Genomic DNA, 16,737 nt, shown 5'->3' with positions numbered 1-16,737 from the left:
GTATAATCAAGGTTTCATACAGATTTAGCACAACGTCCTGCTTTTCAATTGTACTTCTCTAGAAATAAAACCTCATGTTTTTTTAAAATGCTCTGCATAACCTGTAGAATAATATATTTTTGACTGATATATTTTCATGCCAAAGGCCCTTTATCCTTTGAACTTATTTAGACTTGTATCTTTCAAGTAACAATAGTAGTCGATATCTTTATTCTTCCTTCCAAAATGTTCAGTCTCACATTTATCTGTGTTGAACTTAAAATTACCAATCCTTTGCCCATTCTGCAAATTTATTAATGTCCTCCTGTAATTTGCTGCAGTCCTCCATAATATTGACAAATTCCTTTAGGTTGGTGTGATCCACAAGTATAGAAATTTTAATTTTAATTGCAACATCCAAGTCATTAATGCAAATTGTGATCAATGATTGCAGCAGTGATCCAATTGGAAGACCATTCGCCAACTTCTGCCACTGTGAATAATGACTATTTACTTGACTATTTGCTTTCTGTGTGAAGATGTGGAACAATCCATTCTGCTATTTATCCCCTAACTCCACATAATCTGGTTTTACTAATTCATTACATAATTGAATACTGATATACAATTCCCTGGACATGTTCTGCACCATTTTTTAAATATAGGAATTACATGAACTCTCCACCAGACCTCTCACACTATACATTTTACTAGTGATTCATTAAACATTTATTATGTAACTGCCATCTTTTTCCTAGATTTGGTTTTTTAAATACATGGATTCAGTCCTGCTGGAAAATGGATTTTATTGTGTATGATTGCTTAACTTATTCAATATTTATTTTAAATGTACTTACATCATTACTTATCTCATCATTCAATGTTATGTCTACCTGTTTATTTTCCTGGTAAATACCAAAGTAAAGTAATTAAATAAAATTTCTATTTGTTTATTTGCCACTCTCCTGTGTAACCCTTAATGGTTCTATTACTTTTCTCATCATAACATACCGTTTTTCTACTTGTGCTATTCTCACCCCACATCACCTTCAGGGTCTGGGTTTGCACTTTTGTTCTGCTTCCTGCAGTCTTTCTCCTTATTCTCACATTTAGGGAGTTCATTATACCTGTCAGACAGGAACAGTGTTTGCAGAGTGTCCTTTCTAACCTCTCCTAAATTCCCACTAGTCAACTTACTATCAGTCACATCTGCCTTTCCTGAATTTATAATTTTCTCTGGGACATGACTATATTCTGGATAAATGGTCCAGAAATTCATCCCTCTGCCTTACATGTCAAAGAGGTTCCAACTCAATGATTCTAAACTAGAAAAATGTGAGGTGAAAACATCTCCTGCAGACACTCTTACTCAAAATTGTTTTGCCTCCCCCAAACTACCCTGCTCTGCAATCCACATATGAAGCCTACTCTCTCTAACTTGCTAGGAAGGAAACACACCAGATCAGGGATGTCAAATTCTTCATTGACATAATAAACAGTGGAGTTCTGAAAAACCATGAGCATAACTTGCTTTTTTTTTAAAGCAGTGATGGAACTGTTTAGACTCAAAATAAAAATGTCACTGAAAGAGTAAAATCAGTTCAGTTGCATCAGTTACAACAACTTACAAATAATGCAATATGGCATATCAATTTACACTGATACACAACCAAATCAAATCCAACTGAGATAATATTCTCACATTTTCCTAAGAGACTCAAATAACAAATAAGAGTAGAAGAAACATGTATAAGAAAAATGGATGCTTCTAGACAGGAAACCATCCACGATGTATTTAGAGTGTGCATGTGCATGAACTGCACATCCATGTATAAATAAATAAGGTTGGTATGTATAGACACAAGTTACCCCATTTGGCTCTGATGTAGTGAGGATAACAGAGATCTTGCTTAAAGCAGAGGTGGTTAGGGAACTTCATATTCCTGGCTACAGGCATTCAGAAACAAAAATCAAAAAAGGAGTAAGGTGGCAGTACTGATCCAAAATAACTATTGTAATACTGTAAAGTAATTCTATTGTTGAGAGGCCAAAGACGGAGTCTATTTACCAGATGTACAGTATAGGCTACCAAACACTGGGGAGGAAAAGCAGAGTAAATATTCAACAAATTATTTTTAAAAATGCAAAAACAATAGTGTTGTGATAATGGAAACTTTATGTAGACTCAGATAGTAACAGTGTTAAGATAAAAGAGAGGAAGGTGCTCCTGAAATGTATACAAATTAACTTCCTTGATCAACTCAATGAGGAAAGAAGCAATAAATATAAAGGAAAATACTGTGGATGGTGGAAATCTGAAATAAAAATGGAAATCTCTGGTGAAACTCAGCAGGTCTGGCAGCATTTGCGGTGAGAGAACCAAGTTAATGTTTTGAGACCCAAATGACTTTATCAGAACTAAGAAGAGAAAGGAAGTCTTGGGAATGAAATGGGGTAAGTGGAGTCTTGTTTCAGTGGAAGACCATTTGAAGAACACTGAAAGTAATAACAGCAGGATTAGGATAGTTATGGAAAAGGCAAATTCAAGCATAAAATCACATAATTTATCATTTGGCTGCAACATTTCAAGATGGCAGCTCATCATAACCTTCTCCAGAGCATTTAGAGAAAGGCAATAAATCCCGACCAAGCCAGCAATGCCACATGCCTTAAAAGATTTATTTAAAGCAGGAACAGGGCTAATTTCAGTGAGTTGAAAATGAATCTGCTCCAGGTGCACGAAGATCAAAGCTTGATAGATGAAACAATAACTGAAGAATGGAAAATTGTTAATGAAGAGATGGTCTGAGTACAACATTGACATTATTCCATGAGGGTGAAAAGGGGGCAATGCAAAGCTCAAACTCCCTGAATTATTAAATGTATGGATGCAACAAGGAAACAGAAAAGGCATTGAGCAATTGTTCATAATACAGTAGAAAATCAATCTAATGCCTGGTAGAATTCAACCCTATGAGTCAGTGCTGTGGATCCAGGAAATCTCACAGGCACAAGCAACACAGAATAATAACAATTAGTAATTTTGAAAGATGTGCGGAAGTAGGACACAGTTACAAAGCAGCAAAGGGCCAAATAACGACTCACATAAAGATGCTGGTGAGGTACAGTAACCCATAGTGGAAGAGAAATCAAATGTGTTCCTTAAATTTAATTGATTATCCAAGCAGATTGGTTTGGCAAGAAGGAATGTATGCCAACAGACAACTCATCCACTTTAGGCTTAATACCTGAGCAATTGTCTTTATATTATCACATCCTGTGCCATGGGTGAAGAAATAGATGTTACAGCCTACAACAATGAAACTACAGCACATGGTCCAGGAGATTTGGATCTCAAGACAAAATGTATGTAACAAGTAGCTCTGCAGCACAAGGTATATCAAAAAGTCGAGAATGTATACATAATTTACAGACAATAATTCTCAATATTGAGCTTGAATAAGTATCTTGACTCAACGTCAATCAAATGGCAGAAGGTGTTAGGCTCATTATTATTGACAATAAACTAGTTAAAAGTCATACCATGACTTTTCAAAGTGATGCTGGGAATAGGACAACTGCTCAAGGAACAGTGAGTTATAGAACTACAGAACCACAAAATTTTAGTTGTTGAACAATTGATCAATGGACAGTAGATAGATTTCATGGGGCCATCTAAAGTTATGGCACAACCCTAAAAGCTAGAATCCATTGATATTATCTATATTGGAATAAGAAAATAATTTCAACAAGATGAAAATCCATGACTACACAAAGTTGGAAAAAAAATTTCCCGCTCCTACCAACACTGAGGAGAGTTGACGAGGTGATAAGAATCACCAAAGTTTGCAAGAAGATGCAGATGATTTGAAGAATAATGAGTCAGGTGGCCCATTTGAGTACATTGATCAATTTTTAACTGAAGTTGTTCAGACAGCAACACATCCTGGCCAACAAATCAGCATGCAGATCCACATTTGATGTTAGGAGTGAGAAGATACAAATCCAGTCAAACATGTCAATTTTTTTTCTCTCAGGAAGCATCATCATGATCAGTGACAAGATCATGCTCAGTAAACAAGAATCTTCAAATAGCATGACTAAGAAAGTACACATGTTGGGGTCAACAATAAAGTAACTAACTCGGCCAAATGCAATTGTACAACCTAATCAACTAGTTTCAGTACAGAGTCTATGAATCTCAGTCCAGTCCAGCTGACTATCTGAGAATTGAGATTTGTTCACACAGAGGGAGAATTGGTTGCTATGATTCCATGGAAGACACCAGCGAAGTGATATGACCAATGTCCAGAGATTCAGGACATCATCAAAAGAAGTTGTCTGATTAAATGATCCAGGATACTGCAAGGAAGACAGTAACTCTATCAACAGAGGGAAAGGATTTATGAGATTAATGGTCCCCCAACTGACATTATAGGACAAATACCTGATTTAGCAGGAAAGAGGACCTCTGCACATTCAAAAGATTACTTCACTTCCAGATAGAGTGCATCAACTGCCTCGTTCAACAAGAACATTGTTCTCCATAAAAATTTATCCAAGAGATAAATGGCCATCTAGGTCTCCTCATAGACTTTGTAACAGTGCAATATCAATGTAACTTATACTTGATTGTTATCATTCAAAAAACTACTTCCTATCTATGATAAGAGCTCATTAGAGAACTAAGTGGGCTTTCTCTACCACACTAAACAAAGCAGGTCCTGTAAACCCAACCTTACAGGAGGATTGGCAGCAAATCTATTTTATTTTGAGCAGGAATCCAGCTACCTCATGTAACTTGATGAGCAGTGGTGAAGATTCATCATACAACAGAGATTACGGCTGAGGTAATAAATTAATACCTGACATCCACTAGAGAAAGGGATGCACCCAATGTAGCAATAAATTAAGAGTAAAGGATACAATTTAAAAAAATAGAGAGAGTGTATTTGAAAGGTTAACATTTCTCAAAATAGTAAGGCTCTCCCAGTCTGAATGGGATGCATCCCCTGGTTACTGAGACAAATAAACATGGAAACTGCTGCAGCTTTGTCTATAATAGTCCAAACCTCCTGGAATATTGGCTGGCTGCAGAATTGTAAATGTTATTCTGCCTTTAAAATGAAAAGAGGGATACACCTTGTAATTGCCAGCCAGTCTAACTTCGGTGGTTGCAAATATGTACAGTGCAGTACAAAATTCATTGAATAACCTATAGTCTTCCACATGCCAATGAAAGCCAGTACTGACATTTTAAAGGCAAATTATCATTCAGTATCCTGACTGTGTAATTTTGTGAAGTAACCGGAAGTGTTGCTGCTGGTGGTGTCAAAGGGCATGGAGTAAGGTGAATTTCAGAGTGGACTGAATTAGTGTTCCCTCGGGGTGAGTATTGCAACCACTTCCATTTTTATTTATATTAATGACCTAAACTTGGGTATATAAGGCAAATTCAATGTTTGCAATTGACACAATCTCAGAAATGTAGCACATAACACAGAACAGAATAGTACTAGACCTCAGGAGGACAAATACAGATTGGTGAAATGGGCGAACACATGGTGATTAGATTTAAAACAGGGAAGATTAGGCAGAGGTTCTATCAACTGAATGGAGGTTGCCATGAAGGTCCCACCTCCTCAACCTTGCCCCTCACTTGAGGCTTGGTAACCCTCAGGTTAAACTCATCTCTCTCTCTCTCTAACGAAAAGTCCTATGGCCACTTCACCTTACAACTTTAAACAATCTTTAAAGAGAGATCTGCTGGAACGAAGCTGGGACACAGGTTGAAAGAAGTGTTTAAAAGATATATGGGATCTTTAGCTATATTAATAGAGAAATAAAGCATAAAAACAAGGAAGCTATGCTATAAACATAAATGAAACATTTGTCAGGTTTCACCGAGTCTACTGTCTTATTGTGATACTTTTGGAATAGGTCAAGGCCTTAGAGACAGTGCAGAAGACATTATTTGGAAAATGAGATTGCTTTTCCTTCAAACAGAGAAGACTTTTTGAGGTTTTCAAAAACAAGATTTAATGTAATAATTAAAAATAAACTGTTGACAGTGCCATAGAAATCAGAAGGCAGAATACACTGATCTAAAGCCCAATGGGTCTGAGTTATACAGTCAGAGAGGTACAGCATGGTAATAGACACTTTGAACACAAAACACCAAATTGTCCATTTAGAATAGATATCCTAAATAAATCTAAGCCTGTTTGCCAGCATTTGGCACATATCCTTCTAAACTGTTCCTATTCATATACCCATCCAAATGTTTTATAAATGTTGAAATTTTACCAGCCCCTAACACTTCCTCTGGCAGCTCATTCCATACATGCACCACCCTCTGTGTAAAAATGTTGCCCCCAGGTCACTTTTAAATCTTTCCCTTCTCACCTTAAACCTATGCCCTCTAAGTTTTGGACTCCTCCATCTTGGGGAAAAGACCTTGCCTATTTACCCTATCCATGCCCCTCAATTTTATAAACCTCCATAAGGTCACTCTTCAGCCTCTGATGCTCCAAGGAAAATATCCCCAGTCTATTCAGCCTCTCCTAGTACCTCAAACCCTCCAACCCTGGCAACATCCTTGTAAATCTTTTCTGAACCCTTTCAAGTTTCACAACATCCTTTCTATAACATACAGGCTAGAATTGCACACAGTATTCCAAAATTGGCCTAACCAATGTCCTGTACAATTGCAACAAGACTCCCAACTCCTAAACTCAAAGAGCTGACTAATAAAGGCAAGCATACCAACACTTTCTTCATCATCCTATCTACTTGAGACTCCACTTTCAAGCAAGTATGAACCTGCATTCCAAGGTCTCTTTGTTCAGCAACACTCCCCAGAACCTTACCATTAGGTGTATAAGTCCTACCCTGATTTGCCTTTTCAAAATGCAGCACCCCACATTTACCTAGGTTAAACTCCATCTGCCACTCCTCAGCCCATTGGGCCATCTGATCAAGATCCTTTTGTACTCTAAGGTAACCTTCTTTGCTGTCCACTACACCTCCAATTTGATGTCGTCTGCAAACTTACTAATAATAACTACATTCCTTCCCAAATCATTCATATAAATGATGAAAAGCAATGGATCCAGCACCAATCCTTGTGGCACACCACTGGTCACAGGCCTCCAGTCTGAAAAACAACGCTCCACTACCACTCTCTGTCTTCTACCTTCAAGCCAGTTCTGTATCCAAATGGTTAGGTTTGCCTGTATTCCATCTGATCATACCTAGCTAACCAGTCTACCATGAGAAACCTTGTTGAATGCCTTACTGAAGTCCATGTCCTCCACTCTGCCCTCATCAATCCTCTTTATTACTTCTTCAAAAAACTCAATTAACTTAGTGTGATATGATTTCCCGCAAAGCTACTTTGACTATTCCTAGTTGGTCCTTGCCTTCCCAAATACATGTAAATCCTATCCTTCAGGATTTCCTCCAACAACTTGCCCACCACCAATGTCAGGCTCACCGGTCAATGGTTTCTGGCTTTTCCTTACCACTTTTCCTAAATCGTGGCACCACATTAGCCAACCTTCAGCCTTCTGGCACCTCACCTGTGGCTATTAATGATACAAATATCTCAGCAAGGGCCCCAGCAATCACTTCCCTAGCTTCCCACAGAGTTCTAGGATATTCCTGATGAAGGGCTTTTGCCTGAAACGTCAATTTTCCCGCTCTTTGGATGCTGCCTGACCTGCTGTGCTTTTCCAGCACCACTCTAATCTGCCCCTGATCAAGTCCTAGGAATTCATCCACATTTATGCATTTTAAGCCATCTCGCATCTCCTTCTCTGGAATATTGACATTTTTCAATATGTCACTATTTATTTCCCCATCTTCTGTATCTTCCATATCCTTCTCCACAGTAAACACTGATGCAAAATACTCGCTTAGTATCTCCGCCATCTCTTGCAGTTCCACACATAGGCAGCCTTGCTGATCTTTGAGGGGTCCTATTCTCTCCCTAGCTACCTTGTGACTTTAATGTATTTGAAGAATCCCTTCAGATTCTCCTTACCCCTCTCCACCAAAACAATCTTTTGTCCCCTTTTCCCCTTCATGATTTCCGTCATAAGTATATACCTACTCCCTCCTTTAAATTCACTCAATTTCTGCTGTCTATACCTGACATATGTTTCCCTCTTATTCTTGACCAAAACCTCAATTTTGAGAGTGTGTTGCTGGAAAAGCACAGCAGGTCAGGCACCCTCCAAGCAGCAGGAGAATCGATGTTTTTGGGCCGGAGCCCTTTTCCAGCAACACACTCTTGACTCTTATCTCCAGCATCTGCAGACCTCACTTTCTCCTAATTGATCAAAACCTCAATTTCTCTAGTCTTCCATAATTCCCTACACCTAGCAGCCTTGCCCTTCACCCTTACAGGAATGCACTGTCTCTCATTATCTCATTTTTGAAGTCTTCCCATTTTCCAGCCATCCCTTTACCTGCAAACATCCACCCCCAATCAACTTTTTAAAGTTCTTGCCTAATGTCATTAAAATTGGCATTCCTCTAATTTAGAACTTTAATTATTTGATCCAGTCTATCCTTTTCCATCACTCTTTTAAATCTAATAGAATTATGGCCACTGGTCCAAAGTACTCACCCACTGACACTTCAGTCACCTGCCTTGCCTTATTTCCCAAGAGTACGTCAATGTTTGCATCTTCTCTAGTAGGTACATCCACATACTGAATCAGAAAATTGTCTTGTCCACACTTAAAAATTTCATCTCCATTCAATCCCTTAACACTATGGCAGTCCCAGTCTATGTTTGTCATAGAGTCATAGAGACGTACAGCACGGAAACAGACCCTTCAGTCCAACTGGTCCATGCCGACCAGATATCCCAACACAATCTAGTCCCACTCACCAGCACCTGGCCAATATCCCTCCAAACCCTTCCTATTCATATACCCATCCAGATGCCTTTTAAATGTTGCAATTGTACTAGCCTCCACGACTTCCTCTGGCAGCTCATTCCACACACACACACACACACACCATCCTCTTCATGAAAACATTGCCCCTTAGATTTCTTTGATATCTTTCCCCTCTAGTTCTGGACTCTCCCACCCCAGGGAAAAGACTTTGTCTATTTATCCTATCCATGCCCCTCATGATTTTATAAACCCCTATAAGGTCACTCCTCAGCCTCCAACACTCCACGGAAAACAGACCAAGCATATTCAACCGCTCCCTATAGCTCAAATCCTCCAACCCTGGCAACATCCTTGTAAATTTTTTTCTGAACCCTTTCAAGTTTCACAACATCTTTCCGATAGGAAGGAGACTAGAATTGTACGCAATATTCCAACAGTAGCCTAATCAATGTCCTGTGCAGCCGCAACATGACCTCCCAACTCCTGTACTCAATACTCTGACCAATAAAGGACAGCATATCAAACACCTTCTTCATTATCCTATCTACCTGTGACTCCACTTTCAAGGAGCTATGAACCTGCACTCCAAGGTCTCTTTGTCAGCAACACTCCCGAGGACCTTACTATTACGTGTAAAGTCCTGCTAAGATTTGCTTTCCCGAAATGTAGCACCTCACATTTATCTAAATTAAAATCCATCTGCCACTTCTCAGCCCATTGGCCCATCTGATCAAGATCTCATTTTAATCTGAGGTAACTTTCCTTGCTGTCCACGACACCTCCAACTTTGGTGTCATCTGCAAACTTACTAATTATACCTCTTATATAAATGATTAAATCTGATCTTGTGATCCTTGTGGCACTCCACTGATCACAGGCCTCCAATCTGATAAGCAACCTTCCACCACCACCCTCTGTCTTCTACCTTTGAGCCAGTTCTGTATCCAAATGGCTAGTTCTCCCCAGAAAATTAAAATCTCCTACCATTACTACCCTTTTATTCTTACAGATAACTGAGATCTCCTTACAAATGTACTTCTCAATTCCTTATGGCATTGTGATTACTGGACCATTAGAGGCCTGCATTTATGATCTAGAGACAACAACATAAATCCAATTGGGAAGCTTTCATTTATTTTATGACATAGATTTGGAATATGAAGTTAGTTTTAATAACAATGACATGAAACTGTCAGGTGTAAATGCCTATCCAGTTTATTTTGCCATCTGGGGGAGGAAATCTGCCATGCTAACCTCTTCTGGACAAGAATGACTCCCAGTCTGATTAATTTGTAACTGAGCTATGGCATGGCCTCACAAGCCACTTTTTTAACCAAACTGCAAATCAGTGGCTCAAGAAAGTGACCTAAAATCAACTTCTCAAACAGAGTATCAAAGGGCACTGAAAACTGGCATTGGCAGTTATGCCCACAGCTCATGATGAATAAGAAATGAGGCAACGTGAGCATTGCACACAGCCAGTTATGGTGATTTAGAATACAGTTCCTGAACCAACAGCAGCATTCAAGAGGAAATTGAATGAATGTTTGAAAGGAAAGCAATGCATGACTGTAGGGCAAGAGCAGGAATGTGTGATTAATAGAATAGCTCTATCATAGACTGGATACAGACTCAATGGACTAAATAGTCTCATTATGTTCTGCATGACTCTATGATTCTCAATCACAAATATTCTGAAGTCCATACATAATAATTTACTATACAGTATAATCAAAGAAATATAAAACAAGTTGATATTTGATCATTTTTTACCTTCCTATCATTTGAAAAGCTTGAATGATATCCTTTGCATGGAACCAAAGGAAATACACCTGAAAATAAATAGTGTTGTTTAAATTCACATTGAATATACTGACACCACTCACTGATAATAATTAAAAAAACAAAATGTAGGTAAATATACTGACCTGTGAGAGAGTGTGCACTGCGTGGATGGCAGGATAGACACCTTTGACGGCTGTGAGACAACTTGAATATCCAACGTAGTATCCAATTTTAAACATATCCAGAACTAAACTCAAGGTGGCAAATAAGGTTAAACCCCCTAATAATGAAAGGTACCTTATTTTAAGCTCGAGGGAAAGACAAACTGATCCAAAATCCGAAACACATTCCTCCCGAGTGATCATATTTTCAGGATGTCTTTATCTATTTGTCCCAGTTCTTTAAATTCAGAACTAATGTGTAAAATTATTTATAATCATCACTATCAAATACATTGCGTTTACATGGTCTGCGCCAAATTCTCTTCCCCCACCCCCGACCAACGCACGAGGGCTTTATTGATGCAGAATCTGTTAAAACTAAGCTCTTACTCGACTGACCAGTGAACAGAACTCTGGCAGACTGCTCCAGATAACTTAAATAAGGCATTCGATTCCAATAGAATCAGTTTGAAATAGCGCCACACAGGTAATACACTGCTCATAATAACCTAGTCATTACTGATGGGAATTACAAACCTAATGCCTAAACATTCTATAGAAAGTTCCCAATCAAATTCGTTTAATAGCGACTTTACATTTTTAGAATGCATCCAATACGAGAAATCGCGACCTATGTTGTTTAAAAACGTGTTTTAGCCTGACATCCTGTACCTCTCAACCACCTTGGTCCGGCGTGTTCATCTTTCTCGGTGAGCAGCATTCTTTTTCCATGCCTTCTGGAGAAGTACCAGAGCATCCAGGCCAGTTGTATCGCCATGAGGGTGCTGAGGTAGGCGAGGATGTGTTCCTGGGTCACTCCGGCTCTGTGAAATGTCCCCGCCAGCATCAGCACCAAGCCCAGCACAAACACGTTGATACCATACTGGGCACTCAGGATGACAGCCTGCTTCAGGGGCTGGTTGGCTGAGAAAGAGCTGCTAAACTCTGTGAAACTCTGATCTCCCACTGCCCCAGCCTGGCTGGTTACAGGGCGCCGCTGACAGTGACCCAAAATCTCAAATCCGCATCTTTCAGTCATCTCCAGACGCCGAGGAATCCTGGTCTGGAAAGACAACAACCTTTCAATAATGCTTATTTATAACCCCTCCAATTGTAAGTACCTTCCTGTTAAAAGAAAATAATGTCATCTTCAATAAATATGAAGTACAGTTCAACAGCGCCCACTGACAAAAAGTACAGGTGGGTCCATTTATTTGGATATTGAAAGGGCTCATGTGGAGCAGAGGTAGTGACTATCTCTGAGCCAGGAGGTTTCCTAGTCCCAATTGTTGCTCCAGAGGTGTCTAACAATATCTCTAAACTGATTAATTAGAACAACTCTATTTGGACACTGAAGTTTCTTGAACTGCAGTAACTTTCATTATACTTAATCCTGTTCAACACTTCTTTGTTAGATATTGCACATAAACTAACGCTACTCTTCTGTTTTCATACATTTCGTTTGCAGCGGGTATTCCTCACTGAGACCTGGATTCTCACTCCATCAGACTACATTTCACACGCTGTGCAGCTTCAATGGTTAGGCAGAAATTTTACCTAAACTCTTACTCTTGTGTGGAGACCGATACTCTTGATAATACAGAAGAGCAATGTTGCATTGTTCTGTGCCGGCGCATGAATTTTTATACCGAGGTGCCCTCTAATAGTGAGGTGGAGGCGTCATTACGAGTTTGCAAAATGTACATGGGTCGGACAATGTCTTCTTTCCGTCTCGTGTCAGAGATCCTGCTCGCTGGAAACCACCCATCTTCCCATTTTCCCCTGATCATGTTCAGCTAGTGTACATTCACAAACTTACGAAGTGGCAAAATCCACGTTTTATTGAACATACTGGCAATATTCTTTAGGTTTTAACGATTGTTATCAAAACTACCCTATTACTTACCTCGGGGATTGTGCTCATAATGTGATTTTATAATTGCATGTGATGCTGATCTTAATGCTGGTATTCACTTTGTGGAAAGGACAGTTCTATTGGTGTCAGGACGTGTTAAGACCTCTCTACTTTATCATAGAGATCTACAGCACAGAAAATGTGTACATCTCAAATAGACCGATTTAAGATAAATCGGAGCCTTACGTAATTCCTGCCTCGCTCCTTCCTTTTTTTATATAGAGAGAGGCTCCATAAGCCGATAGCAGACAGAAGGAAGTCTGTCAAACTGAGTAACCAGCTGTCTCTGTCCAATGGTGAGACAGACCTGTGGTCTTCTTTTTGGACTGAGGTTAATTCGCTCAGTTTACTAAAGGGCGGCGGATTTCGATTGTCAGGCTGCATTAGGCACCACTTTCCCATCGTGCAAAATTCTGAATTACCCATTGATCTGCCTGTGGGGACCCGGGGGAGGCAAATGATTACGACAGTTTTAATGAGATTTTTAAAAACACTGCAATCGAACCCTGTATCAAATTGACAGAAAAAAAAGCATTGTAATTACAGTATCAACTCAAACCCAGGTCACTCATAAAACACACTTACGTATAAACATCTAGTTAGAGTCACAGGAATGTGCGGCATGGAAACAAACCCTTCGGTCCAACTCGTCCATGCCGAGTTCTATTAAACATTGGTCCCTTACAAGATGCGGCTGAAGAATTAGTATTAGGAAACATGAAATGACAGACTATGAACAAGTATTTTGCACCTGCCTTCAAGGTAGGAGACATTTAAAACATATTGAATATAGCAGAAAATTAATGATAAGTGGAGCAAAGGAACTTTAAATAATCACTAGCACTAGAGAAAAAAGTGAGAAAAACTATTAGGTCTAAAAGTTGACAAGGTCTCTGGACCTGATGCCCTGCATCCTAGGGTCTTAAAAGTGTGCTTGCAAAAAATATTGGAAACATTGATTGTAATCTTTCAAAATTCCCTAGGTTCTGAAGAAGTTTCAGTGGATTGGACAACTGGAAATGTCTTGACTATGGAAAGAAGGAAAGTATTAGCCAGTTAGATTAAAATCTCTGTGGGAAAGAGCTGATCATTTTTCACTTCTGTATATAGATCTCATCCTTTATTATTAGAGCCACACCATCACCTGTCATTATTTCTTTCATTTTTGTGAACAGTTTTTATTTGTGTTTTAAATTGTGTTTTGAAATGAGGAAGTAACTAGTTTAAAACCAAGGATTACTGCATGATTTGCTATCAAGTAACTTGATACTCATTGTGAACAAGTTCCTGATGAAGTGGAACTGAAGGGTTGTGTACAGAGATTCCGCTGGCATCAAGGAGCGGATTGATTTGTAAATGTGCGGCCAGTTACCAACAACTAAGGTCTCCTGCTTGCCAACAGTTAAGTGATTGGTTCTGAGCTAGCAGAACATTTTGGATTGTGAACAAGATAGGGAGAACCCATCAGATCATCACTAACATTTAAAAAAACTCTGTTCTCTGCAGTAAATCATGTTAATCCAGAAGACTAATTTATGTTTTCAACAACAGTTGCTGTGGGCCATGACTACTAATGTCAAGACGTTTTATACCTGAACCCCAGCCACCCAGTTTCTCTTGCAAACTGGTAATGCACCCATAAGACCACTGAGGAGCAGCATTCTGATCATCACAAGAATAATTTGAGCAACCATGTGAACAGGAACCACTGAATTGCCTTCCAAGTTTTTCCCTCCAACCATAATCCATGATTCATTTTGAGTCTGTTGGGCTTTCTGATGAAGGGCTTTTGCCTGAAACGTCTATTTTCCTGCTCCTCGGATGCTGCCTGGCCTGCTGCTCTTTTCCAGCACCACTCCCATCTCCAGTATCTGCAGTACTCACGTCTGCCTAGAGTTTCAATTAGTCAAGTTATGTTCCGATGGCTCATAATTGTCAACCAGTTGCAAGGGCCTATTTACTTGAATAGCTATTCTTGTTAAGTACAGAAATGTGGTCTGTGCTTTGCCAACCTGTGTCTAAAAGACAGATAAATTTCCCAATTTACCTATCTTAATATTTAATTTCTGCAAAACTCCAGGACTCGTTGGGCAGAAGGACCTGTTTCCACACTGTAGAGAATCTAATCTAATCTAATCAAGGTTTTCTTTCCAGTGCTCTACTCCAGTGAGTCATAACATTTTGAAGTGTCAAATACCATTCATATTCAAATTCCTGCCATGATCACTTTGCAACTGTCTCTCTGTAACGGCTAATATATCAAGTTAATTTACATCTGGTTATGTTATCGATACTTTAATTCTTACAGTATTGAGGGAAAGAACTTGAGTTTTTCAAAAATCATTGTTCCCTATTTTGGCAACAATTGCTGATGCATTTGTTTGTGCAATCTGCTCCTACCTACCACCCTCTGGTTATCATTATATACATCATTACCCTGCATGTTTGCCTTGTTTTGCTAAACTTTCTAAATCACTTCTCACTTGAACACACTATCATTTAATTTAAAGACCTCTACTGCCTTAGTTATGAGATTCACCAGTATACTCATCCCAATGCCAAGTAAAAGACATCCCAAAAATTTGCTCCCTCTTTCCACAGTACAGATGCCAGTATTCTATGTATCAAAACCCATTTCTCCCACACTAATCTTTGTGCCATGATTCATTGTTATTGACCTTATGGCAGTTTGCTCAGATAATGATCCAGATATTGGTATCTTTGTATTTATTTTTAATTTTGTCTCTAGACATTCATATTTCTTCAGCAGAACTTTTTTTTCTCCTATGCTATTGGCATCCATGTCGACCACAACAACTTTTCTCTCCTACACCAAGTTATTCTCTGGCTCTGAGATTTCTACAGCCTGGCATCAGGCAGACAATATAGCTTGCAGGAATCATGTTCTCAGCTTCAGCGAATAATGTCTATTCCCTTACTGTACCATTCCTTTACAGGTTCTCCACTTTGGGGTTTCAAGACTTGGGGCCATACTTTTAAGGTTAGAGGAGGGAGGTTTCAAAAAGGCACGAGGCTTTATTTATTAAACAAAGTGTTTCATGTGTGGAATAAACTTCCAGAGGATGTGGTGAATGCAGGTACAGTTACAGCATTTAAAAGACTTTTGGATAAGGACATAAATAAGGAATGTTTGGATGGATATGGGCCAAGCGCAGGCACATGGAATTAGTTTAGTTTGGGATTGTGTTTGGCACGGACTGGTTGGACCGAAGAGTCTGGTTTCTTTCTGTATGATTCTATATTCTCCTGAACATCAGTGCTATAGGCAGTTTGCTTATTCTGCCTACTCTCATTCATACATATTGCAAGAACCTCAAATGTATCAGACAATTACAAGTCTATTCCAGTGCTTCCAACCAACTTCCTCTCTTACAGTTGCACTCTTACCCCTAACAACACAACAAATCTGAAATATGTAGATTAGGAAGTGCAACTACCTCCCAAAAAAGTTTACAGGGAACCTTTCCTATCCAGATAAATTGCAACATCTGAAGCTCAGTCTAACCCATCAACCTAGAGTTGAATTTTCTTGAACTGCAGCCATGTTTAGTATACCAAAATATTGTCCATTATTTAACAATTCACATTCACTGATTATACATTACCATAAACGAGTGACAAAAGACTACACATAACACTCAACAGTATACTACATTCTCTTATTTTATTCACATTGGACATGGCATCACTGGCTGGGCCAGCATGTATTGCCATCCCGTTACCCTTGAGAACATGGTGGTGAGCAGCCTTCTCAAACCGCTGCAGTCCCTATATGCTGTAGATAAACCCACAATGCCACTAGGTAGGGAATTTCAGGATTTTGATCCAGCAACGCTGAAGTATAGCAATATCTTTTCAAGTCAGGATGTTGAGTGACTTGGAGGGAAATGGTGGTGTTCCTATGTATCTGCTGTCCTTCCAGGCAGAAATGCATTTGATGCATCAGAAATGCTGATGAGTCTTGAAC

At 39.2% G+C, this 16,737-nt stretch overlaps 1 protein-coding gene across 1 annotated transcript in view; it reads right to left on the bottom strand.

Annotated features, from left to right (window-relative positions):
* The window catches only part of otop1 (otopetrin 1), a 33,206-nt gene extending 21,333 nt beyond the window's left edge, over nt 1–11,873 (bottom strand). The window contains exons 1-3 of the mRNA XM_087975815.1: nt 11,507–11,873; nt 10,817–10,953; nt 10,662–10,720 (exon numbers count right to left, since the gene is read on the bottom strand). Coding sequence (XP_087831941.1) covers nt 10,662–10,720; nt 10,817–10,953; nt 11,507–11,873 — 563 coding nt within the window. The remainder of the gene's footprint in view (nt 1–10,661; nt 10,721–10,816; nt 10,954–11,506) is intronic.
* Between the last annotated feature and the right edge of the window lie 4,864 nt (nt 11,874–16,737).

Source organism: Chiloscyllium plagiosum, unplaced genomic scaffold (assembly GCF_037043375.1).
Source record: "Chiloscyllium plagiosum isolate Xiang-an unplaced genomic scaffold, Cpla_swu_hap1 HiC_scaffold_1, whole genome shotgun sequence".
In the NCBI taxonomy this organism is placed as follows: Eukaryota; Metazoa; Chordata; class Chondrichthyes; order Orectolobiformes; family Hemiscylliidae; genus Chiloscyllium; species Chiloscyllium plagiosum.
This window is presented reverse-complemented; position numbering and strand designations above follow the sequence as displayed.